The sequence below is a fragment of the Hyperolius riggenbachi genome, chromosome 8, assembly GCF_040937935.1.
Source record: "Hyperolius riggenbachi isolate aHypRig1 chromosome 8, aHypRig1.pri, whole genome shotgun sequence".
Taxonomy (NCBI): Eukaryota; Metazoa; Chordata; class Amphibia; order Anura; family Hyperoliidae; genus Hyperolius; species Hyperolius riggenbachi.
In genome coordinates, this window is record NC_090653.1 from 110974805 (window position 1) to 111000734 (window position 25930).

General features: G+C 42.2%; 1 protein-coding gene across 1 annotated transcript in view; it reads right to left on the reverse strand.

Moving 5' to 3' along the window:
• LOC137527392 (repetin-like) overlaps nucleotides 1-18062 on the reverse strand; it is a 43396-nt gene extending 25334 nt beyond the window's left edge. Inside the window, exon 1 of the mRNA XM_068247905.1 lies at nucleotides 17976-18062. Within this exon, the coding sequence (XP_068104006.1) occupies nucleotides 17976-18062 (87 nt within the window). The remainder of the gene's footprint in view (nucleotides 1-17975) is intronic.
• Nucleotides 18063-25930: the final 7868 nt, after the last annotated feature.

Here is a 25930-nt window from a genome sequence, read left to right on the forward strand (position 1 = left end):
TGGAGTTTGCAGCTGCAGCATAGTAGCCCAGGAATTAAACAGCACTGCTGCTTGTCTGCATAGCACAACCCTAACTACTTTTAACTAGAAACCATCATCATCATCATCTTTGCATTCTACTGTAGGACAATGAGACATTCTTTAATACCTCAGCTTTTTAACAAATCATTGTTATTTGCAAGATCTGCTAGCAGCAATTTAAAAGGTAAAGAAACTTTAAACACATGGGTGCCATATGCATGAGTAAGTATGGAAAAAGTTTGCCACAAAATGTGAGAGCCCACTTGATTCAGAGGGCTTCACAGGTGGCTCTCCCTATTCCATCTTTCATTGCTGGAGCTGCAGTTTTCTCTTCTCCCTCCCATGCACAGAAGACCACAGGAATGCAGAAAGAAGGACACACCTCCTTCTGGTGAGCTTGCATTCAGTCAAGAAGAGAAGGAGTTGACAGAGGAAGGGAAGAAAAGGAGGAAGATAATGTGGCACACCAGCAACATCCTGGGAGAGGGAGCAGAGCCATCATGATCCCTCTTTTACCCCATAACAATCACAGTTACATTCGTTCTTGGACAGGCATAGTTACCATGGCCACCATAGCTATGATCTGTGGTGCAAGGAAATAAACTTGTACTAAATACGGCGAAAACTGTGGAACTAATTGTGGACTTCAGAAGAAACGCTCCGTCTCCCAGTCCGGTCTCCATTGATGGCACTGAGGTCTCCAGGGTACACAGCGCTCGGTTCCTTGGCGCCACCATCACGGACAACCTGAAGTGGGACGTGAACTCCTCTGTAACTCAAAAGAAAGCCCAGCAGAGACTGTTCTTTCTCAGGCAGCTGAGGAAGTTTGGCATGCCGCAGGAGCTAATGATCAGCTTCTACTCTGCCACCATTGAGTCCGTCCTTTGCTCCTCCATTATTGTCTGGTACTCCGGGGCCAACGCAAGGGACAAGCAGAAACTCCAGAGGGTAATCAGTGCTGCTGAGAAGATCATAGGGTCACCCCTGCCACCCCTGGACATCCTTCACACAGCTAGAATGAGGTCCAGGGCAAACAAGATCACTCAAGACCCCTCCCATCCGGGCAGTTGCTTCTTCGACCCCCTTCCATTAGGCCGCCGCTATAGGTCTATTCTTACCAAAACCACCAGGCATAAAAACACCTTCTTTCCTCAAGCAGTTGTCCTACTCAACTCATGCACTACTAACTGACACTCCCTAATCATCCCAGGAAAAAAAAAAAAAAACTGTCTGAAATATTGCTGCTACGACCGTCTGTGTAACCATTTTCTGTGTAGCCATTATCTGTGTAGCATTACCTGTACCATTACCTGCACTAGTATCTGTACCATCTGTACCTTGTTGATGTTGTATGCCAATTGCCGTTTGTCCACAAAAAATTCCGGGTACGGTGCCCGCCGTACTTGGCGAATAAAGTTGATTCTGATTCTGATTCTGATCTGAACCTCCATCATACACATCTCCCGGATAGTGGCTGGATAGTGTAATGGTTAAGGACTCTGCCTCTGACACAGGAGACCTGGGTTCAAATCTCAGCTCTGCCTGTTCAGTAAGCCAGCACCTATTCAGTAAGGAGTTCTTTTTTGGCGAGACTCCCTAACACTGCTACTGCCTACTGAGTGCGCTCTAGTGGCTGCCTCGCAAGCGCTTTGAGTCCGACAAGAAAAAGGCGCTATACAAATACTGCAGCAACTGCAATACTGCAATTAGTAAAATGCCCATACAATATAACCCGCCACCACAGTGTCCCTACCAGCATTGCCATGACCCTCACAGTTTTGCCATTCCTCCCCTACTCCTAGTAGTGACAGGTTTGCCCCAGCATTACTTCAGAATTATATGCATCTCATTCATTATCTCTACTCTTATGTCATACACTTTACTAAAACTTTGAAAACAGTACAGTTTTTTTAAATGTATCTGTTTCCTATAGCTAAGTGTTGCCTTTTCATATTTTGTGAACAAATGTATTATTTTATCAAAATGCTATCATGCTTTATAATAGGTTCACACAGGCTCTTCATAGATATATGTTACATTTCAGATCTTGTTGGGATTTTTTTATTTACTGTATATACATAAAGTACATATGTTGATTTATATTACTTTCTCTTTTGAAGTCCTAAGGTCATCACCATTGCAATTATCTATATCCATTTCCAGATTTGGAAACATTCTTGTCCGAGATAAACTTTTACTCATTGCATAATTGTGTTTCTTTCATCTAGTTTATAGGGCATTCCTCAAGCCAAATACTTTTTTTGTTGTGTTTTAATACTCTAATTCCCTATAAAGTAAACAAGCCTTGCCTACAGCTCCTTTTTTTGCATTGGCACTGGGGAGCTCAGTCTGGGCAGGAGGAGGAGGAGAAGGTTACTAGCCAGAGATTTCAGAGGCAGAGAGGAAGAGGGAGGAGAGGGGACTGAATTTACACACAGGCAAGCTGATAGCATCTCCAGCCCTCAGCCTGTGACAATGTGACAAACATAACATGGCTGCCCTCATTGTATCACAGGAATAAATAATCATAAACTTGTGAAGCTGTTTGCAGCTAGATATGCTGTGCAAACTATCTAAACTTTAGATAAGATATATAGACAAGTTACTTGTTATATCCGCTTTAAGACAAATTTACAGTGGAGGAATAACTATCGACTAGCTGTAGTATTAAGTAAATAATAACATTACCAGATTGTCCATTAGCCATATAGCCTTCTATGAAAAAAACAATCACCTGTTGACACCATAGACAATCCACTTTAATTTTGCAAGGAGTGAAGTATGTGGTGGTGTGAAGGATCCTGTGCATACGCTGAGGGCACAGACGTAGCTGCAGGGATGCAGGCACGGCATGTGTCATAGCATATACTGGGGCGCTGCTCCATAGCATTTCTGGTGTTCTCAGATAAAAAAATTAGAATCTATATGGAGGAAATTCTACTGCCTGCTTATATATTTTTTGGGGGGAGGGACAAGCTTACTATTACTTATTATTTGGAGGATATGTACAGGCTGACCTAATGCCATTCTTACAGGCCATGCTTTACTTCATCTTGGACACATCCAATTCAACTGAGACTACACCTTACATTTTTTGGCTGGTGCTGCTCACCCTCACGCCCCATGCAGATTTTTTAAGTGTTAGCCATGGTCACTGTTTTCCCTAGATATGCCTCTGGCTGAGGGTGTTTTTTTCCACTGAACAATATCCTCAGATTTAAAACACAGAGGAATGGTTCATGATAAAGGTCAAGTACAACAAAAACATCCTGGCTCACTAGATTCCTGTGGCCAGTAATGGGTAATGGGTAAAATTCATCAGTGGTCATCATTGCACTCATGTGTCAATGGTGAAATGCGATTGCCATTAGATGACCATCCACTGTATATAGTGCCTCTGATCCCACCTGAAGCTGGCCATAGACATACAGATTTCCATCATATGTTTCAAAATGATCAATTTTTTTCTGAAAGGAATCGATGCAGAAGGAAGCAATGCACACCACACACACAGCACATCAACTTTTAAAAGATTCCACTAGCGAATCTTTTGAAAATCAATTGAACTGCAGAGCTGCACTGTTCTATGCAGTGTAACACTGTGGGCCATCGATCCACCACCGCTCCTGCCCCACCCCAAATTGCCATAGATTCTCCATCTTGTCCGATCAATAGTTTCGATGGATCGAACAATTTAAAGGAATAGGTTCTATTAACATCCCATTCAATTAGAATGATCAAATCTGCAGGGAATTAAATGGAAAAATCAATATGTGTATTGATACCTTAAAGTGAGCCTGAAGCGTTTTTTAAATAAAAAACAGATACTTACCTAAGGAGGGGTAAGGCTCTGTGTCCTATTAGAGCCTCCCCGTTCCTCTCATGGTCCCCTTGTTCCAGCACTGTCACCCTGTTATCTGCTCTCTTCCACTGTGGGAGTCTTATCTGCTCTCTTCCACTGTGGGAGCATGGACAGCTCCATGGTGCGCTTGCGTGAGTGTGCTCTTTTGCGCACTCCCGCATGTGCAGTATGGAGCCGCCTGTCTTCTGGAGCACTTGGGATCCCAAAGACTTTTGAAGCCTGCTGCAGTGGGAGATTTGAACGGGGGAGACAGCACTGGTACGAGGGGACCGTGAGAGGAACAGGACGGCTCAATAAGACCCAGAGCCTTCCTCCTCCTTAGGTAAGTATCTGTCCTTTTTTTAGTTAAAAAACACATCAGGTAGGTTTCCATCAAGTCGGGTAATAATTTCCAGTTATTTACTTGCTGCACCTGACCCTTGTAATTTTTTGTGTGCTTTTTATAGAATATTATAGAATGGTGCTTTAATTGTTTAGTGCAGACTCATTCAATATACTGGGACAGAAGCATATCTATTTTGGTTTACAGCATTGTCTATTATAAAGGTATCATCATTATTTCAACACACAGAAAGCTCAAGTTTTCCAGTCACACACCCTCTTCATCTCTTTCAGTAAACCGAACCCATAGCTCACATTTTCCATGGATTTTCCGTCTATTTCCCCACTATTGTTATGGCCAAAGCCTCTTGCCGCAGAGACCACAAAATGGACGTCTGGTAAACTGTATCCACGTCTACTGAAAGTGAATGGCCTTTTCATTATACTTCTTCCAGCGATTTTCCTGTTGAGCTCATGTTTGCTCTGAACAAAGGTTTAAGTGGACAAACACATTTTTAAAAATTAAATTCTAATTTACAATGGCAGAAGCTAATACCAAGCGACATGAGCTATTTATACATCTTTGTAGTGGCTATTTCCATTTTGTCACAGGATTAGTTCTCTCAGAGGCAGATGTATTTACTGAACAGATCCCTTTTATGTGTCACATTTTGGAAACAACCGGCAGCAGGTAATGCTAAGTGTTGTGTAATGTGAGATGGGCTGTGGCACACCTGAAGATGTTCCTGTGTTACCCCCTCACTAATGAGGTCAGGTAGCTTCCTCCTCCTGGGCCTAGCTCACTTCAGAGAGGAACTGATGCAAGCTTTCAGAGTTATCTCTGGCCACCCGATACAGGATAAAAAGGAGATGGACTTTAGATGACTACTCTAAACAGTCAGGTTCTCAAGGCCTGCCCTAAGGTATGAAGATGAGATTGTCAAAGGGATAACACAACAAAATGGATACCTTCCCCTGTCACAGAGTATAGATGCCTTATCTTGTTTGATTTAAGGATTTCTGACCAGACCATAAACATTCATTAGTCATTCAGCAAAGGTCACGCAAAAAGGTTACAAAGTGAATAATAAAATTGATTAAAATTTGGAAAAAAATAACTAAGGACTGTTACCTTCTGACGGTTGCTATGTATAATCACTAATTAAAGGGCAGCAGTATATTTTTTCACATCAGTGACTTTTTATTTGTGATAAACTATATTGAGTACATTTAAGTGTACCTATTCTAGATATGAATCGAGAGCGGCAAAAATGCATGGACCCGCATACCACAAGTGGCACCTACTGCGCTCGCATGGTGATGTTCGTGTGTGCAGGGTTTGGGTGTAGGGGACCTTCAACGTGCATGTGCAGGCTTTGGGCAGTGGTGGCTTGCTTGCATGCGGTTGTGGTGTTAGGCAGCTGGGGCTCTGCAGCGCAATTCTATTAAGAATCAAGGTCTTCCTTCTCTGAATTCTCTGAATACAACTGTGTGTTTCCTTTGCAAGACCCTTCAAATTCATTAGCAAGGCTATTTACATAAAACCTAATGGGAACAAAGTATTTAGGATGCTGTTGCTGACTACGTTATAATAAATAGTACTTGTATTGTATGACAACTGTGTTGATCCTCTGGGCCATATTAAATTCACTTTTTCTCCCAAGTTTTCTCCTAGGTGATATTTTTACACCTAATCAATAAAATGCCGTTTAAGCCACCAGCAAGCAAGAAAATATTTACCATAAATTTGATAGTACTTTTTTACCTGCTTTCTTGTACTTGAGTGTCGAAAAGTTATTCTAAACAGAAAGTGAAAAATTATCTCCTAGGAGAAAACTTAGGAGAAAAGTGAATTGAGTAAGGGCCTCGAGGATCAATCTAATCTGTATCACTGACTCAGGATACAAATCAGGTGTTCTGCATACACTGTGACTCTATTGTCTGCATGTTTTCTCAGGTGAATGGCTCATGAATGATTGAATTTAAAGGAAATTTTCATGCACTATAATCTTATATGCTAATGAGCCCGGGAGAATATGGAACTTCAGTTACTTAAAGGGACACTATGGCAAAAAATTGTAAAATTTTAAATATGTGCAAACATATACAACTAAGAAGTACGTTTTTCCCAGAGTAAATTGAGCCATAAATTATTTTTCTCCTATGTTGCTGTCACTTACAGTAGGTAGTAGAAATCTGAGAGAAGCAACAGTCCATCTCTTCATAGGGGATTCTCAGGAATGTATTTATTTTTAAAAGCACTTAGTGATGGGCAGTTGCTCTGCCCAACTGCCCAAAAAAATGTGTAGCAAAAAGGAAGCTGAACTGCATCATTGTTTAAATCCTTTTTAGGGCCCTTTTCCACTAGCGGCGATTGCGATGCTGAATCGCAAAATCGCAAACTGCTAGTGATTTTAAAATTGCTACAGTTTGTATTTTAACATAGGAATCACGGTAGGTAATTTCCACTACCGCGATTTGTTTTTCACTGAAACACGATCGTGTCGCGGAGCGATTTTTGCCGCAATTTTGCTATGCAGTCCAGTGCATAGAAAAATTGCTATCGCCGGGAAAATTTGTTACTTTGCTGAATCACAATCGCTAGGGTTCAGCACGAACGCTAGTGATTGCTAGTGGAAAAGGGCCCTTAAGGAATATCTTTAAAAAGAATAAAAGCCATGCTGAGAATCCCCTATGAAGAGATGGACTAGTCTAAAACCTGTCACTTCTCTCAGATTTCTGCTACCTACTGTAAGTGACAGCAACATAGGAGAAAAGTAATTTATAGCTTATTTTACTGTGGAAAAAACGTACTTCTTATTTGTCTATGTTTGCACATATTTTACAAATGTTTGCCATAGTGCCCCTTTAAAGGGATACTGTAGGGGGGTCGGGGGAAAATAAGTTGAACTTACCCGGGGCTTCTAATGGTCCCCCGCATACATCCTGTGTTGGCGCAGCCACTCACCGTTGCTCTGGCCCCGCCTCCAGTTCACTTCTGGAATTTCTGACTTTAAAGTCAGAAAACCACTGCGCCTGCGTTGCTGTGTCCTCGATCCCGCTGATGTCACCAAAAGTGCACAGCGCAGGCCCAGTATGGTCTGTGTCTGCGCAGTACACTCCTGGTGACATCAGCGGGAAGAAGGACACAGCAATGCAGGCGCAGTGGTTTTCTGACTTTAAAGTCAGAAATTCCAGAAGTGAACTGGAGGCGGGGCCGGAGCATTGGGGAGTGGCTGCGCCAACACAGGATGTCTGCGGGGGACCATTAGAAGCCCCGGGTAAGTTCAACTCATTTTCCCCCGACCCCCCTACAGTATCCCTTTAAGGTTTCCCAGTGAGGGAGCAGTCAACATTTTCCTGCTTATCCAGCTGTATGCAGTGCTGTGCTAGACCAGGACCTGAGTATTTAAGTGTTACTGCAATTCAGCCTGGTGTTTCAGCAAACAGCTGTACGCCTCTATTTATCTCTCTATTTGATGTTCCAAGAGTATCTGATGGATAATCTGTAAATGCTGCATCCCAACATGCATTTTAGAGGTCTAACTGGACCAGTATTGGGCTAGCCTATGTATAACCTGCTTGAGATGTGTTTCCTCTTTTTGCTACAGTTGAATGCCTTGAAGCTAGAGAAAATTAGTCTTATCTTAAAAGGTAGCAAAATTCTGATTGAGGGGAGATTATTATGTTTGAAGGTCACAATGATAATGTCTATAAACACTGTGAAGGATGACAAATGTTTGCATGTCTCAGGATTAGTGTGCTCCCTGCCACTAAATGGTTTACAACTAAACACAATCACATCCTGTGGAACTCAGTGATCTGGGCAGCTGTCTGGGAAATTGCCATACTATGATTTTTAGATGTCATTAATTGCAGACTAGATTGATGGGGTGTCCAGCGCGGTGGGAAAAGTAAAGGAATGTATAAATCAGTCATGTCTGTGAGGGATCTGTGACATAAAGGCTATGGGCACAAATTGTTTTAAATGTTTTTTTTCTTTTTCTTTTTTTTTTTTTTTGAGCCAATCAGGTGTATCTTAAATATATTTGCTAAGCTTTTAGCTGGTGATGTCAGTGTCATTGATCATTATGGTAAGCTGCAATTTCTTAAAGGATGTCCGAGGCAATTAATAAAATCTATCTTTACTTACCTGGGGCTTCTTCCAGCCCCTAAAGGTCACGTGTGTCCCTCCCCACAGCCCTGCTCTTCTCCTGGGCCCTACTGACCGCCTCTGAAGTATTGCCAATCGGTGGGCATCTTCTGCGGCTGCGCATGTGCGGGCCTGCGCCAAGGGGGAACGGACTCATGTCATTGGGAGCTCCCGGTAATGAGGGCACGCTCTTGTGCAGAAGATGCAAACCCATCGAGGATAAGCGATACTTCAGAGGCGGCCAGGGGAACCCAGGAGAAGACCAGAGCTGCGGCGAGGGACAAGAAGAAGCCCCAGTAGGTAAAGATAGATTTTATTAATCACCACCCAAAAATATATAAAATAGTAAAAAAAAAATGTAAAAAGGAGAAGTGTTGGCTTACTTCTCCTGTGAAATAGTGAAGAGAGCAGTGAAAGCAGAAAATATAACTCAATTGTATTATTAAGATTTTCGTGCACAAAAGTAGGGCCAGACAACATTTCTCACTTCATCAGGTCGACAATAAAACCAAAAAATGTGTCTAGTAATAAACATAATTCATATGTATAAATATAAGTGCTCTCAGTATGTCTAAAATATTCAGAGCAAATATAACTCACAAGACACTCCACATTCATACAGAAATATCTCAACACACAAATATCCGGTGTAAGGCTCACTGTTACAATACATTAATAAATTCATAACAGTAAAAATTGCATGATTGCATATCTAAATGAAACAATACCTAAATAAAGTCATACTTAAATGCATAATCAATAAATAATTAATATTTAATTGGTATGCAAGAATACTGTCTGGGTATACTATTATTCTAACTGAGATAATGGTAAACTAGAATATTTACATTATAACTGTCATTTAAAAGTGGAAAGTTGATCCCCAGGATTTTTGAAGCAAAAAAAGCCAATCCACCCTTCACAGTAATTAAGTTAGTGTAGTTTTTAATTAATAATTGTTTACTTATAAATAGCCATGTTAATGCACTCTGAATTTTAAGTCTTTTTACTAAGGCTCCCTGCACGTGATTCCGATTTTTAATCGGTTTTTACATTCGATTTCGACTTTTAATCGTTACTGCATGCTGTTTTTTTGACTCCGTTTTTCTGTTGATTGCATTCAGGGAAAATCGGAATTGAAAATCGGAATCGGAATCGCAAAACGGATTTGCAGTGTGCAGGGAGGAGACAGGTTCTCTAACGTAAATCCGGGTCCAGACTGTAAGAATCCAATCCTTAAATTCGAACACAAACCTGCTACTCTTCCGACCTGGACTGCCAGCTAATGCCTTGAATTCTGGAAGTCCAAGACATTCATTAGACTTGAGGGAGGTTCATCATTAACCTAGGAGACAAATTATTTTCCCAGGAAAGGAAGGAGGGGAAAACCCACAATGTTCTGAATAAACTAATACTGGGTACACACGGTAAGATTTTCCGAGCGATTTTGTGACCCGATCGTTTTTCTCGCACGATTCCGGACACGATTCTGCGCTCGATTCTCTTATCTTCATTCGTTTTTCTTATCTTTTCCATTCACCGCTATAAGAAATCGGACATAACGGATTTTATCTAACGGATCCATCTATCGCTCGGAAAATCGTACCGTGTGTATTAGGCATAAGATATGATAAGTTGTCTAACTTTTCTTTAGAGTTGGGGGAGATTATAGTAAGGTAGTCCCCGACTTACCAATGCCCGACTTAGGAACGACCCACCGATACAAACGGCATGGATTCTGTGTTTACATGTGAACAAGCCAAAAACATTTTTTTCAAATTGGACTTGTAGTTTTTGAGAAAATCGTTTTTTCAAAATTCAAAGAAAAAATGGCTTTTAAACTTGTATAAGCAGGCACAGAGGGCAGAGGTGACACAGAGGGGAACACTGGAGGCAAAGGGGGGCACAGAGGAGATACAGGGGACAGAGATAGCACATTGTTCCGACTTAAAGGGGTTCTTTCGCGAAAAAAGTAGGCAGTTATAAAATGTGACAGATGACAGGTTTTGGGCCAGTCCATCTTTTTAAGGGGGATTCTCAGGGCTTTCTTTGTTTTCAACAGCATTTCCTGAACAACAGTTGCAAAATCTAACTGACATAATAGTGTGCAAGTGATTAGGGAGGCCGGCTGGTATCTTGCTATTTTGGCAGTTAAACTGCTGTTCAGAAAATGCTGTTGAAAACAAAGAAAGCCCTGAGAATCCCCCTTAAAAAGATGGACTGGCCCAAAACCTGTCATCTGTCACATTTTTTAACTGCCTACTTTTTTCGCGAAAGAACCCCTTTAAGAACAGATGCAGGTTAAAGAGGAACTTCAGCCTAAACGTTACATTAGTTATGTTAATTAAAATAGATAGGTAATATAATCTCTTACCCACCCTGTTTTAAAACAACAGGCAAATGTTTGATTTCATGAGGGCAGCCATCTTTTTGGTTGAAAGGAGGTGATAGGGAGCTTGAGACACAGTTCCAACTGTCCTGTGTGCTGATCACCCCTCCCAGTTGCTAGACAACGTGAATTACAACATAGGAAATCCCATCATGCTTTCCACAGCATCAGGGAAAAAAAGCCCGGGCAGTTTTCTTTGATGGGTGGAGCTTAGCTAAAAATGTAGCTAAAAATGATGCTTTGGTAAGAAAAACAAAGTTCTGATGCTGTGAAACTGTTAAAGAAACACAATGCCTTTTCAGTTCTGCTGAGTAGATTTTTAGTCCGGAGTTTCACTTTAAGAACGAACCTACAGTCCCTATCTCGTTCGTTGACCGGGGACTACTTGTACTTGTAACAAATAATTTCAGCAGGTACTGCACTATAATCCAATAAAATATTATGAACGTTTCTATGTATTGAGTAAATGTACTCAGTTTGCTTGCACATCAGGAAGCAGAGCCGGATCATCCACAAGGCAATTCTAGGCAGTTGCCAGGGCCTGGAGAGAGTCTAGGGGGCTGGTGGATGTTAGCCCCACCAAATCTGACAAAAAAAAAAAGGCAGGTGACCAAATCTGCTATCTTGCCTAGGGCCCCATTTCATCTTAATCCATTCCTGTCAGGAAGGCTTTATCTAAAAGAAATGTGTGTGTGTGATCACTCACATGTCCTCATCCTCATACTGCTAGACCTTTCTGCAGCCTTTGATACAGTTGACCATGACATCTTGATAAACAGGCTACAGGAATACTGCGGCATTGATGGCATAGTTCTTCAGTGGTTCCAATCCTTCTTGAGTGGCAGAACCCACAAAGTGTCTATGGGGCCCTTCCTGTCCACTCCTGTATCACTTAGGTATGGGGTGCCCCAGGGCTCAATCCTCTCTCCCCTGCTTTTCACGATTTACATGTTACCGCTGGGAAAACTAATCCAAAAACATGGCCTGACATACCACTGCTATGCAGACGACACTCAACTATATCTTTCCTTCAAGCCTGGTGTGACAGACCCAACTCTAACTATAAACGCCTGCTTACGTGAACTACAGCAATGGATGAATGACAACTGGCTGAAACTAAATGCAGACAAAACTGAAGTCCTTCTGATAGGAGGGCAGAACATGATAACAAAACAACTTAACTTGCAGTCTTCACCACTGGGAATAGGAGGCACGGATCTACGCAGCTCTGATCATGTGCGTAGCCTGGGAGTTCTAATTGATGGGGATTTAAACTTCAGAACTCAAATCTCTGCTGTGGTGAAATCATCCTATTTTCACCTGAAGAACATTGCAAAAATCAAGCACCTCATACCCCCAGAAGATCTGCCAACCTTAGTCCACGCCTTCATCACATCCCGACTGGACTACTGCAATGCTCTCTACACTGGCCTTCCAAAAAAGGTCTTGTACCGACTACAGCTGATACAGAATACTGCTGCCAGACTGCTAACCAACCAACCCCGTCACTGCCACATAATGCCAGTCCTGCACTCCCTTCACTGGCTACCTATAGAATGGAGGGTCCTATTCAAGATCGGCCTACTGACATTTAAATCCCTGAATAATTTAGGCCCTGGATACATGAAAGATATGTTGCAGCTGCGTAGCAATCCCCGCATTCTCAGATCAACAGGTTCTAATAATCTAGTCATACCCAGAGTCCACTTGGAAACTTTTGGTCCCAGAGCCTTCTGTCATGCTGCCCCTACGTTTTGGAACTCCTTACCTCAACAGATCAGGACAGCTCCATCCCTGGACGTGTTTAAATCCAGACTGAAAACCCACCTGTTCAGTTTGGCATTTGCAGAAATATAACTTTTGTTGTGTGAATACTTCATCCTACTAATTACTGAATCTGAGAGAGCCTAAGCGCTTTGAGTCCTATGGGAGAAAAGCGCTATAGAAATGTTATTGTATTGTATTGTATTGTATTCATCACCATCCCTCTCTAATAAACGCAAGCATTGCATTATGGGGAAACCACAGTTAAAGCTGCTCCAGCATGCAGGACCTTGGTGACCACAGTAACCAGCAGCACATTATTCCCCTGACTCACTCTTCCATGGAAGATATTTATATAACCGTGTTACTTTATAGGAAGACTATCGAGAAAATCATAACATTTTAAATACATCTATGCGTATACAAATACGAAGTACATTTCTTCCAGAGTAAAATCAGCTATACATTACTTTTCTCCTATGTTGCTGTCGCTTACAGTAGGTAATAGACAGAACTGACAGCTTTTGGACTAACCCATCTCCTCATAGGGGGTTCTCAGGGTTTTTGTTATTTTCAAAAGCACTTAGTGAATGCCAGTTGCTCTGTCCAACTGCCAAAAAAGTGTACAGAGAGCAAGGAGGCTGACTAGTATCTTTGCATAAATCTGTTTCAGGGGAGTGTTTTTTATAAAGAATAAAGACCATGCTGAGAATCCCCCATGAAGAGATGGACTTACCCAAAACCTGTCAGCTCTGTCAGATTTCTACTACCTATTGTAAGTGACAGCAACAAAGGAGAAAAGTAATTTATGGCTCATTTTACTGTGGGGGGGGGGGGGTGTACATCTTATTCGTAGCATTGTTTACATGTATTTTAAATGTTATATTTTTTCATGATAGTGGTCCTTTAAAAAGTGAGAGTGTAAACATTATTATTTCTTCTCTATATGCTGAGAGGGCTTCTTTATCTAGTTGTCAGTCTGGCTGTAGGTGACAAGATGTGTAAAGGAGAATGGCAAGTGGAGAGCTGTGAGCCATCTGTCTGTCCTCACTTGCCCCGTTCTTGCTGCTTGCCCTTTATCTAAACTTGTTACAATCTCCTCCTCAATGCGGTACTTGCATGATGAAAGGTTTGTTCTATTTTCTTCTTTGGAAAGGAAACAATCAGTGTCCAGTTGCATAGAGATGGCAGCTACCATTCTGTATGTGATAACGAGCAATTCTGATGTTCAGAAGTGCTGCTTATTACAACATTCCAAAATGCCCTGATATTCTCCCAACTGTCACACACTATGCCTGAATGTACTGCATGGCATTCAGCTGCCTTCCCCATGTATGACCACCCATAGAGCAGGCAGCAGACAGTATCATGGGTTACACAGCTCAGATCACTAATACAAAAGACTAGTAATCTGTGTTCAACCTGCTCACTGTGATAATTGCCACTGTGGATGCATTTACTTACTTTGGTAAATTCAAGGCAGAGGAAAACTACCAATGAACATTTTCAACATACAGTATTTTTATAACATCACAAGTACTGACGGTGTTGTAAATCTCCCATTGATCTGTGTTTCATACAAACCTGGAGACAGAGACTCATGAAAATAGAGAATATTTATTTAATATGTATTGAGGGAAAACAGTGTACCTAAGATGAATTAAAAGGAAAAATTCATACATACCTGGGGCTTCCTCCAGCCCCCTTCTGCCTGATCAGTCCTTCGCTGCCGTCCTCCACCTCCTGGATCCTATGCAATCCTCCCGGTAACTACGGCAGTAGTACACAGCAGTTAAGCAATTCAAGGGTTAATGGTGCCAAAGCGTTATAAATGGTATTAGTATAGCAATGTCCAAAGCGGGACCAGCAGCACATAGTCCATCCAGTGCACAGCAATGAAGCAATTCAAGGGTATAATCCCAGAGCGCTATAAGCACCACCATCAACACTTGTTGTACATCAGAGCACCTCACCACTTCAGCACGATATAAGCTTGAGGATCACCATAGGTGTACACAGGCCCGGCCCTAGACTTTTTGCCGCCTGAGGCAAAATTCAAAAAAATCGCCGCCCCCCCCCCTCCCAAGCCGTGTGTGGGGGGCCGCCCGAGCTGGAGGGGATAGCGGGCAGGAAGGGGGTATTGGGCCTAGCGGCGCCGCAGGAAGTGACGTCAGTGGAGCGCAGGCTCGGGCTGGAACGAGGAAGAGGTGAGTGATCCCCGCCCGTTGCCTCTTACAATATAGCTGCAGCCAGCGACCTCACTTTTAAAGCTGGAGGGGAGCGGAGGACGGGGGACCCAGGCGAGGGAGGGGGGGGTCCAACCCCCCTCCCCGCCGCTAGGCCCAATACCCCCTTCCTGCCTGCTATCCCCTCCAGCTCGGGCGGCCCCCCACACACACAGACGGGCGGGTGCCGCCCCTCCAGAAGTGCCGCCTGAGGCAAAAGTTTCACCCCGCCTCATGGGCGGGCCGGCCCTGGGTGTACAGCACACAATATATCTCACCATATCCTTGGATGTAGCGTTCTTTCCTTCTTACCGTCTTTGGTAATGTATGGCACACATAGCGTTCCTCGTGCAGGTGGAGTAAAGCAGAGGCACGTGTGGAGTAGTCCAAGGCTGGCAGAAGATGATACCCAGCCTAGGGGTGTCCATATAGGTCTCTGTGGCTGGTCAGCATGCGCGGCATAGTGGCGGACTTGGGCCGTTGGAATGGGCCGCAGCGTGGATCCAAGCGGAAGTTGGGGCGGCGTGGTGTACCATGCCCAAGGCAAGCAGCTACCCCGACATTTTGCTGGGTTTCTCAAGGGGTGTGGCTGCCGTGACATATCACTCCCTGGCCCATAAGTTGTGAGCAACCAATCAGGACCATACAAACACCGCACAGACCAACAGAAACAATAAACCCCAGTAACAGGCAGGACCCCATGACAGACTCAGGTACCTGACAGAACCCCTTGACAGACCCCAGTAACAGACAGGGCCCAATGACAGACCCCAGTAACAGACAGGGCCCCATGAAAGACCTCAGTAACAGACAGGACCCCCATGACAGACCCCAGTAACAGACAGCACTCCATGACAGACCCCAGTAACAGAGAGGACCAGCATGGCAGACCCCAGTAACAGGCAGGACCCCATGACAGACCCCAATAACAGACAGGACCTCATGACAGACCCCAGTAACAGTCAGGAGTCAGGACCCTAGTAACAGTCAGGACCCCAGGACAGACCCCAGTAACAGACAGGACCTCATAACAAACCTGTACAATATTGAAAAATAAATATATGAAGGGTTTCTAGGACAGTGAGTAATACTAACAATAATATGTAAGATATAACATTTATTGAATACCGCTTAAAGTCAGGTACATAAACATCAACTGAATATGGATTCTTAAATCATGTGAATGAATTGTACAATGTGCAGCCTAATGCACGTTTCACAGTTTTACTGTTTCTTTTTCAGAGGCATAGAATTGTGAGTAGATATCCATGAAGATGGAGGCAAAACAATACTATCATACAAACATTGCACTAGAGTATCCTCCCAGATGCTCAAAGTATCCACATAGGGTAGGGCAGGAGGGTCTGGAAAACCCAGACAGGGTCCTAAGTCCAAAAAGTAAATAGCAAATGTGAATATGTAGATAGGATTCCTGTTAGTATCCTACAGATTGTATTTAACTGAGTATCCCAGGGTGGCGTGCAGCATGAGTGCAGACCTGGTCGTAGTGCATTGCAGACCTTGTAACAGCTCATGCCGACTTTCATCAGGGATGCATGCATACTCAAGATGGTGTTGTTAGAAAGTGGTGTAGTGTGCAGCCGCATATACACACGCAGAGTCAAGGAGCTCCATGTAGCTCTAGAGCACGTGGGCCGGTTCCGCCTCCTTCCACGCCTACATGTTTTGCCCAATGGCCAGGGCTTTATCAAGACTGCAGGAAGTATAACGGTCAGTAATAGATGAAGACATTCAACTGAACTCAAAAACATATTATGGATATACTGTATGTCTTTTCCACAGCGTTTACTTGCAACCTTGGAACCTGAAGTGAGAGGAGTAAGGAAGCAGCCATCTTCATTCTTTAATAAACAATCCCAGTTGCCCGACTTCTGTGCTGATACTCTGCCTCTGATACTTTATAATGACCCTGAAGGGAAAAAACAGCCCCATTTAAGTACTTACCCCAGGGGAGGGAAGCTTCTGGGTCCTCCAGAGACTTCGCACATCGGTGGCCTCCTTGCCGTTCCAGTGCCAGGGCTCCCGAAAGCTACCCTCCTGTCTGCACATTAGCAATGCCTGCTCTGAGTGTTGTCCCCAGTACGGGTCATAATCAGCACAGATAATGACTATGCTTGTTTTGATTAGTTTTGATCCTGCAGCTAACAGGGCAGGTTTTCTAATTGGAGCCAATTAGGGGGCCAAGTAAGTTTGCCCAGTAGGGATGCTTATTTGGATTTAATGGAATTGAAATGTCCACATTTCTGATCGGAAATCGCATTTCCGCATCGGAAAGCGGAATGCCGAAATCATAGTGTGGTAAGCGGATTGCAGCAGAAATTTCTGAGGAAAATCCGCATTACCAATATTCGGTCATTTTAAGCCAATCAGAAGACTCAGAATGAATAAGCCAATCAGAGAATCAGGATTTGTAGTATGGTAAGCAGTAGGCAGAAAACCGCAATATCGATATTCGGTAATTTTAAGCCAATCAGAAGAACAGAAAACTTGGAAGGAATAAGCCAATGAGAGAATCAGGATTTGTAGTGTGATAAATAATAAGCAGAAATTGTGGCAGAAATTATCGGAAAGTGGAAATCCGTGGAAAATTAGCGGAAGGCGGAATACCGGCGTCGGTATACAGTGGTAGCAGAAATTGGCATTTCCAACCATCCCTATTGCCCAGTGTAGGGCATAGAAATTTCTGATGGCGGCCCTGCTAAGGAAATAAATATTGTGCATAATTTTCCTGAATAATTTCATATGATCATAATATTCATGTGTTTTACAGTCAGTTGCAAAATCTCCTTTGACAGTATTTAGTCATTATATTAATTTAGGCATTACGAAGGTTTGTAAATATGTTTAATGCAGCTAGACAATTCCACAGGTATATTATAGTGATTAGGCCGAGCTGTAGCCATGCCATCCACTCTAATGTATGTGCAGCTTACTTCATTCAGATGGTAATTATTGTAGATTAACACCAGGAATAAAGCATTCTGAAGCAGAGCATGTTTACTGGGCCTTGCTTTAAATGTATCCGCCTCACCTAAGGTTTAAAGGAAGAAAAAAAAAACGTATTTTCTGAAGTAATTTCCAGCAGACACATTCCATTTTGGGTTGTCATTCATTTATCATAACTTATTTTGTTTACTTTATCATTTTTCTGTAAAGTGCTAATTATCATTCATAAACTCGGTGCAGCTTTCTATACTTTTATAGTTAATTATCATTTACCTTCAGGTGCACAGCAACAGAGGTGGCATTTATAACCAGGCCAGAGACCTTGCTAGAATACTGGTATGAAGGCACCTTTTTCCTCATTATTGCACAAATGGACTTCTTTTTAAAGAGAAACTCCAACCAAGAATTGAACTTTATCCCAATCAGTAGCTGATACCCCCTTTTACATGAGAAATATAATGCTTTTCACAAACAGACCATCAGGGGGTGCTGTATGACTGATTTTGTGATGAAACCCCTCCCACAAGAAGCTCTGGGACCACGGTACTTTTTGACAGTTTGCCACAATGTAACAAAGTTCCCAGACAGGAATTAGCTGTTTACAGCTGTCTCCAACAGCCAAAACAGCTAGCAGCAGCTACATAACCTGTCCACAGTAAAAATGTCACCATGGAATAAATGTCAGAATGTAAATCGGGGAGAGGAAAGATTTTACTATGAGCAAACACTGACTAAATCATTTATACATAATTATTGTAAAAATGAAGCACTTTTTTATTAAATTATTTTTACTGGAGTTCCTCTTTAAGGAGGCGAAACAGGGGAGAAAATGCAGCACAGCTAAGCACTGCCCAGGCAGGTTGTATGTGTCCCACCAGAGTGCTAAACTTACCACCTGCCAATGGATGACCCCCAGGTACTCAAGGCCAGTCAGCCAGGAGCTCACAATGAATGACAATTGGGGCCCACGTTGCACTGCCACCGCCTACCAGTACCTGGCCCCCCAAGCTCTCTTCCTGGTAGCTGCTGTTGACAACCCACCCTACCCCCGCTCCACTGCAGAGTGTGCTAAGCAGAGACCAACTGCTATTTACCTGCTCCAGCACCAAGTCCATTCTGATCTTCTTTACTGTCTACAAATGTTTGCTGATGAGCAATGCTGTATGGCTCCTGAGCACTTCAGCATGTCACATGATGTGCAGGAACACCTGGAAACCATACAGAGGAGAATGGACCTGGCATAGGAACAGGTAAATACTCTCTCTGCTCTGCTGTGCATACTCTGCATACAGGGAGACAGGAGCCTAATGGTGGTTGGCACCACTTGGGAGTGTAGCGGAAGTTGCAAATATTGGGGAGAATGCAGTTTAATTGGCCACGTTTGGAATAGGGAAGAGTGATACAGTATATGATGGCTACACTTTTTATAGAGGGATTAGAGGGTATACTGGCCACAGCTGTTGAGCAAGTAAATAAGTGGGGTAGGGGGTCTCACTTGTTATGAGGCAACATAAGGAGGTAGGGAAACAGTAGTCATGTAACCAAACTAATTATTGGGAATGAAAAAAGGGATATTAGATATTCTTGATATAAGAGGGAAAGGGGTATTAAGGTGGCCATATTTGTTAGAAGTGGAGGGGATGTAAGCCACAATTGTCATAGGGTAGATGGGTAGTTATGGCTGCAGTTGGGGGTGATAGGAGTGGCGGTTACTGGAACATGGTGGGCATAAAGGTTTCACTGAGTGGCCCCATTAGTTTTGGCTATGCCCATGACTGAGAAGTTGCACTGATTGATACAAAATATACGTAGCGTGAATTTTTATAATCAGATCCACAAGCAAAACAAATATGACAACGTTTTAAAGGATCTGTGGACGTTGAAAGTGCATGTATTTCAATTTCCACTATCAGTTCCTCAATGTCCCCTAAAATCCAGCATCACAAAGACGTGTGTAGTACTGTGCTACTGCTCCTAACATCTCTGTGATCATAAATAACATAGTATAAGGAACCAACCACCTCCCATTATGTCATCTAAATCTCATGGGAGAGCTGAGAGTTCACTAGCTGGTAGATTTCTGGATATTGTAATCTTAGACTTGTGCCCACAAGAAGAGCATAATTTGATTAGAATTGACGGTACTAAGGAAGTGAAGATCAAATATGTTTGCAAACTGGAGCACAACATTTACGGAAGCAGGTTCCCTTCAAATCATAACAGCAGAAAACGGTAGCTCAAATCTACTAAGCTGAAGGATTGCACATGCACATTTCAATTAACTTCTGGTCATAGTGTCCTTATTTTATCAGAAATAGAAAGCTTTCTGTTATAGGCATACTGAGATAAGAAGGTTACTCTAAGTAAAAACTTCCCACAATCCAGCTGGCACTGCACAGTTCCTGCAGTTAGGGAATGGCACCCAAACCTGTTAACAAGAAAAAATAAATTAGGGTATGTATAGTGACCTATTTCAGAAAAAAAGTCTACATATATTTTTGGGGCAGTAACAATTTTTGGCAATTTTTAATTTTTGGATGTTTAAACCCTCTTTAAAAAAAGAAGAAAGATATCGGCTTTTTTTTTTGCTTTGTAAATTTGTGATCGCTTGTATTCGTAAATGCACATTTTCAGTTCTTAGTAAGTCACCCTCACCATCTTTAATTTGCCCCTTAACCTGTTCCCTCCACTACACAGTATATGAACATTCTTACAGTACATTCAACACGCTGGCAGAACATTAGATACTTGATAGGAGGGGACTGTGCCTGTGCCAGGGTAACTCAACTTTAGTTAAAACTGATAATATATAATGCATCTCAAAAGCGGCACAAATTATTTTGTAATTTAATGCTATTATACACTACTTTTCCAGTTAAGTCTGCAGAGGTTATAACTTTGTAATACAGGAAAAATATCCGAAGTTAATTTGCTAGAAACCATAGCAACAGTATACAGATTTGTAATCATGACTTCCCAGAATCCTCCAGGCTTTCAGTACTGAATCATTCTTTACACATGGAAGGAGAGCTTTCATCTGTGGGAATGCCTCTGCTAGAACGTCATGCTTCTGGCTTCCATTTCTTGGCAAGAGGACTTTGTGGACTGCTAAAGTAGACCTTCATTGACCCACCTTTTGAAAAAAATGTCACAAATCAAAATAAGTGGGTTACAAAATGTGCCCCCATTTTTCTCACAAAAACAAACAACAACAAAAAAATTCTGAATTGTTTTGCTGATAGGAGATTTATTATAAAACATACAAACACAGACTTTAAATGAAACATTATCTTTGTATCCCAAAATACAAATAACATGTAATTTGCACTGTAAGGTGCTGCAGTATAGCACGCTATACAGCCTACCAAAAATTTTTGGACAAAGACACATTTTCTTTGATTTACTCCTTTTCTCTTAGGCCTCTTTCACAGTGGGATGTTAAAGTCGCACATTATAAAAATTTATAACGCAGACTAACGCACAGCAACACAAAGTCTGTGTGACATTCACAGTGCACACGTTGCGTTGTGTGTAACGTGTAGCAATATTTAGAAAGTGCTGCATGCTGTGCGTTTAGCAATACATTTGCTGCGTTATGTGTGTTGCACATGCTCAGTAAGGTTTTTTTTTTAATGTAATACATGCGCCGTTTTTGTTCCATCAGTATGCGACGAAAGCGGTGCACCAAGAGACACATAATGCAGTGCAAAATAACGTCCAGTTTCATAACCTACATGCGCTGCGTTAGGGGCACGTTGTGCGACTTTAACGTTGCATCAACGCAACGTCCCATTGTGAAAGAGGCCTTAAAGGACAACTGTAACAAGAGAGATATGGAGGCTGCCATATTTATTTCCTTTTAAGCAATACCAGTTGCCTGGTAGCCCTGCTGATCCTCTGTCACTAATACTTTCAGCCATAGCCCCTGAACAAGCATGCAGCAGATCAGGTGTTTCTGACATTGTTGTCAGATCTGACAAGATTAGCTGCATGCTTGTTTCTGGTGTGATCCAGACACTACTGCAGCCAAATAGATCAGCAGGGCTGCCAGGCAACTGGTATTGTATAAAAGGAAATAAATATGGCAGCCTCCATATCCTTCTCACTTCAGTTGTCCTTTAGGTGTAAAAATATGGTGAAAGTGCACATTGGTCTGAGGCTGGGAGCACACTTGTTTGTAATGCGTTTTGACTCACACGGCAAAATGTGCACAATTACACTGGCCACTGTAGTCAATAACCCTCTCGGGAATCTCACATCATTGGCATTTATTGATGTTTTTAGTTGTGATTTTTTTTTCCAGAAATGTGAAATTCTGCTTACTTTTGTGCATTATATTAATCAACAATCGCAAATGTTCGTAGAAAATCACGTGCATTAAACGTGGTTGGAAATGCAGAACACAGAGTGCAGAAAACTGCCGTAAGCGCCCAGGAAAATGTGCTGCCAAGTGTGCTCTCAGCCATTTTTATACACACTTCATTTCAGGGCACCGTAATATTTTGGACACTTGACTTCACAGGCGTTTGTGATTGCTCAGGTGTGTTTCAGTGCTTTATTAGTGCAGAGATAAGATACCTAGGCTTGCTTCTACCATCAGCAGAAAAGCTGTGCCACCGAAAGTCAAGGACACTTTTATGTGGCTGAAAAACAAAAATGAAATGATGAGACACATTGGTAAAACCTTGAGGCCCATTTTACACTTGGCCACTTTATTTGCATGGCGTTACCCTTTCTGCATGCAGGATAATGCAACAGCAATAGAAGTCTATGGTGCTTACCGTAGTACACTAACCGCATTGCGTTGCCCTAGAAGTGTCCGATTCACTGCCAACCTGCTGAAAAGTCAACAGCGCGTTACCGTCAGACTTCCATGGTGACCAAATGCATGCAAGTCAATGGACAATGGACACAGAAACTTTAACTACTTAACGACTGCTCAACGCCAATTGCCGTGAAGTCCTGGGGCGAGGTTTTACAGGAAATCGTGTGCGTCGATGCGCTCCGCTCTGTCATCAGTCTCCCAGTGGCGATCACCGTTAGGAGACTGTTAGACGGTGAAACCGACATGACATCTATCTTCATTGTACAGCGCTGCGATCTGTGACACGGCTGTCCCCCTGGGAGACACAAGAGTGATCGCCTCTCATAGACTGATGCCTATGACAGCCGATCACTGTGATTGGCTGGTGGGGGGAGGGAGGGACATAAAAATAATAAAAAAAAAAAATAGCTATATTTATAAAAAAAACAACAACAAATATTTATAAAAAACAAACACCCCAGCAGCGTTCCCAGCCACCAACAGAAAGCTCTGTTGGTGGGCAGAAAAGGAGGGGCGAATCACTTGTGTGCTGAGTTGTACGGCCTTGCAGCGAGGCCTTAAAGCTGCAGTGGCCTAATTGTGAAAAATAGCCTGGTCACTAGGGGGGTGTAAGCCTATGGTCCTTAAGTGGTTAAATATGTTGGCGGCGGCGCTGTGTGGCACACATGCGCATAATGATGCAAATTTGATGGTCGAGAGGGGTGGCGTGAGAGGGCTATGCAATGCAATGGGGCGGCACTATGCATATGACCCTGTCGGCGCACACACACACATGGCGCAGAAAGAATGCAAAAGGAATAGAAGGCCAAGGAAGACCTCCAGTACTGATGACAGAAGAATTCTCACTATGGTAAGGTCTGTATGTGGTTTAGTGAAATAAAATGCTCTTATTACTGTATGTTTTACAACTAGTGAGATGCACAAATTTCTTGTTTAAAGGATAGCAGGGAATCTATCTAATGGTGCCCATACATGGTACAATTTTTTGCAACCAATCTTACCATTTCCATGTAATATAAGGAAACTGTCTGAATTATTCTTTTAGCATATTCACTTAATTTACCCTTATACTACATAGAAATGGTAAGATTAGATGAAAAAATTGTACCATGTATGGGCACCATAAAAGTGCCCATTAACGGTAGAATTTTTCCTTCAGATTTGATCTTTCATAACAATTTCTATGATTGAATTGCATAGAAAACTGCACCGTGTGTGGCGCTAATCGATGTGAAATGCTTCTTTGGTTGATTGGAAAAGGAAAAAAAAATGGATCCGAGAGTTGGATTTTAAGACAAAAACGGAAAGTAAAACCTTCTTAAATCATTCTGTTAATGGGAAAAATCAATAATCGCCTTTCGATTAGTTTCGATCATTCACATCGCAGCGAAAGATTGAATCTGAGGAAATTGTACTGTTAAAGGACACCTTAACGGTCAAAGACAGAAACAGAAACCTGGCACAGTTTCTAGTGCTTTCAAATATAAATAAAAAAAAGTTGAAGCCAGAGTTCTACTTTAAATAATTTTTTTAAAGAAAAAATAGAATTCCCACAAATATCATAAGATTATAGATTATATACACTATGAAATGGATGAATATGGCTTTAATGATTATATAGTGCATATGTAGATGACTACAACATTTTTGTATACAAGAGCTAGCAGTAAAACTGTTTATTCTTTTCTAGTTTCCGAAACCAATCAATAACCTGTTCCTCCTGTATAAATGTGTTTGAAAGTGCAAAGCTCCCCAGTCAGTGCGCCGCACGTTCAACAGCTGCTGCTTTCCAGGCTATCCCACGATTCCCAAGCTAGGAGGATTGACAAGGCAATGATAAACTAATGTAGCCCCTCAGCTTTGTGCGCTGGCCATTGTTCCAGCAGCTGAGACCCTCTGCTGCTATTTGCTTTCTCCCACATGCATTATTCAGTAGCACAGGAAAGGCCGGGAACCTTTTTCATTCAGGAATTCCATATTAAAATAATCAATTTTCGTCCTGAGCGCCAAAACACGGGACTTGTTATTAAACGAGCAGCCTTGAAGATGAGCAGCCAGCTCACGTGGCAGGAGACACGTGGTTATGCCACTTTTATTGCTCAATCCAGCAGGAGTTGTTTACATCAGTGTTAGGATGAGTCTTTCCTGATTCTCCTGTTTCCAGGACTGTGTTGCCATATTTTGCTCACAGGGTCTGTGTCTAAATGATGTAAGAAAAAAAGGGAAAAGTGTTTGGAGCTATGTAATAACTTTCCTCTTCCTGATTTATATTCTGAAACGTATCACAGGTGGCGACATCTTTAGTCCTGTCAGGTGCAGCACTGCAGAATGTTTGTTTACAGAGACTTCCCAAACCAGTACAAAATAAACCTGGTCTCCCAGAATGATCAGGGGAACTGAATAATTTACTACATATCACTGTATGATATTACAGTGCCTCTTTAATCTACAACTAGCAAATAATCAGATTTTGGAAAATGAGTGGCAGTTTTGTTTATTTTTTTTTTTTTTTGGGGGGGGGGGGGGGGGTGACAAGGGTGTTGGTAAACACATTTATGTATTTTCTTCTTCTTTCCTTTAATTGATTTATGTATATTTAATGAATTGCCCAACACTGTTTATTTTACTGCATCACCTCCAGTGCTTCTGATGCTTCCTGTATTGCTTTTATACAACCTTCATATGTGAATTTATTTCATTGTAGGGAGTTAGAGGAACTTTATCATACATAACTTAATGAATGCAATTGCTTTATTTTTCTGTAATATTCACTTATACATTATTTAGTCACTATTTGCTTATCTTACCCTCATTTCCATTGTTAAAGAGGAACTCCATTGAAAATAGTGTAATAAAAAAATTGCTTCATTTTTACAATAATTATGTACAAATGATTTAGTCAGTGTTTACTCATTGTAAAATCTTTCCTCTCCCCGATTTACATTCTGACATTTATTACATGGTGACATTTTTACTGTGGGCAGGTTATGTAGCTGCTGCTAGCCGTTGGAGACAGCTGTAAACAGCTATTTCCTGTCTGTGAACCTTGTTACATTATGGCAAACTGTCAAAAGTACTGCGGTCCTCAGAGCTTCTTGTGGGAGGGGTTTCACCACAATATCAGGCATACAGCGCCCCCGATGGTCTGTTTGTGAAAAGCAATAGATTTCTCATGTAAAAGGGGGTATCAGCTACTGATTGGGATAAAGTTAAATTCTTGGTTGGAGTTTCTCTTTAAATGTATCAGATATGCTGGCACCTTTAGGGCCTATTCACACTTGAGCGTTTTGCCGGCAAAACGCTCAAACTCTAGCGCTTTTCAAAGCGCTAGGGTAATAAAAGTCTATGGGCCCATTTTCATTTGGGTGATTTGCGCTAATCACTGCAAATCGGCCAAAAACGC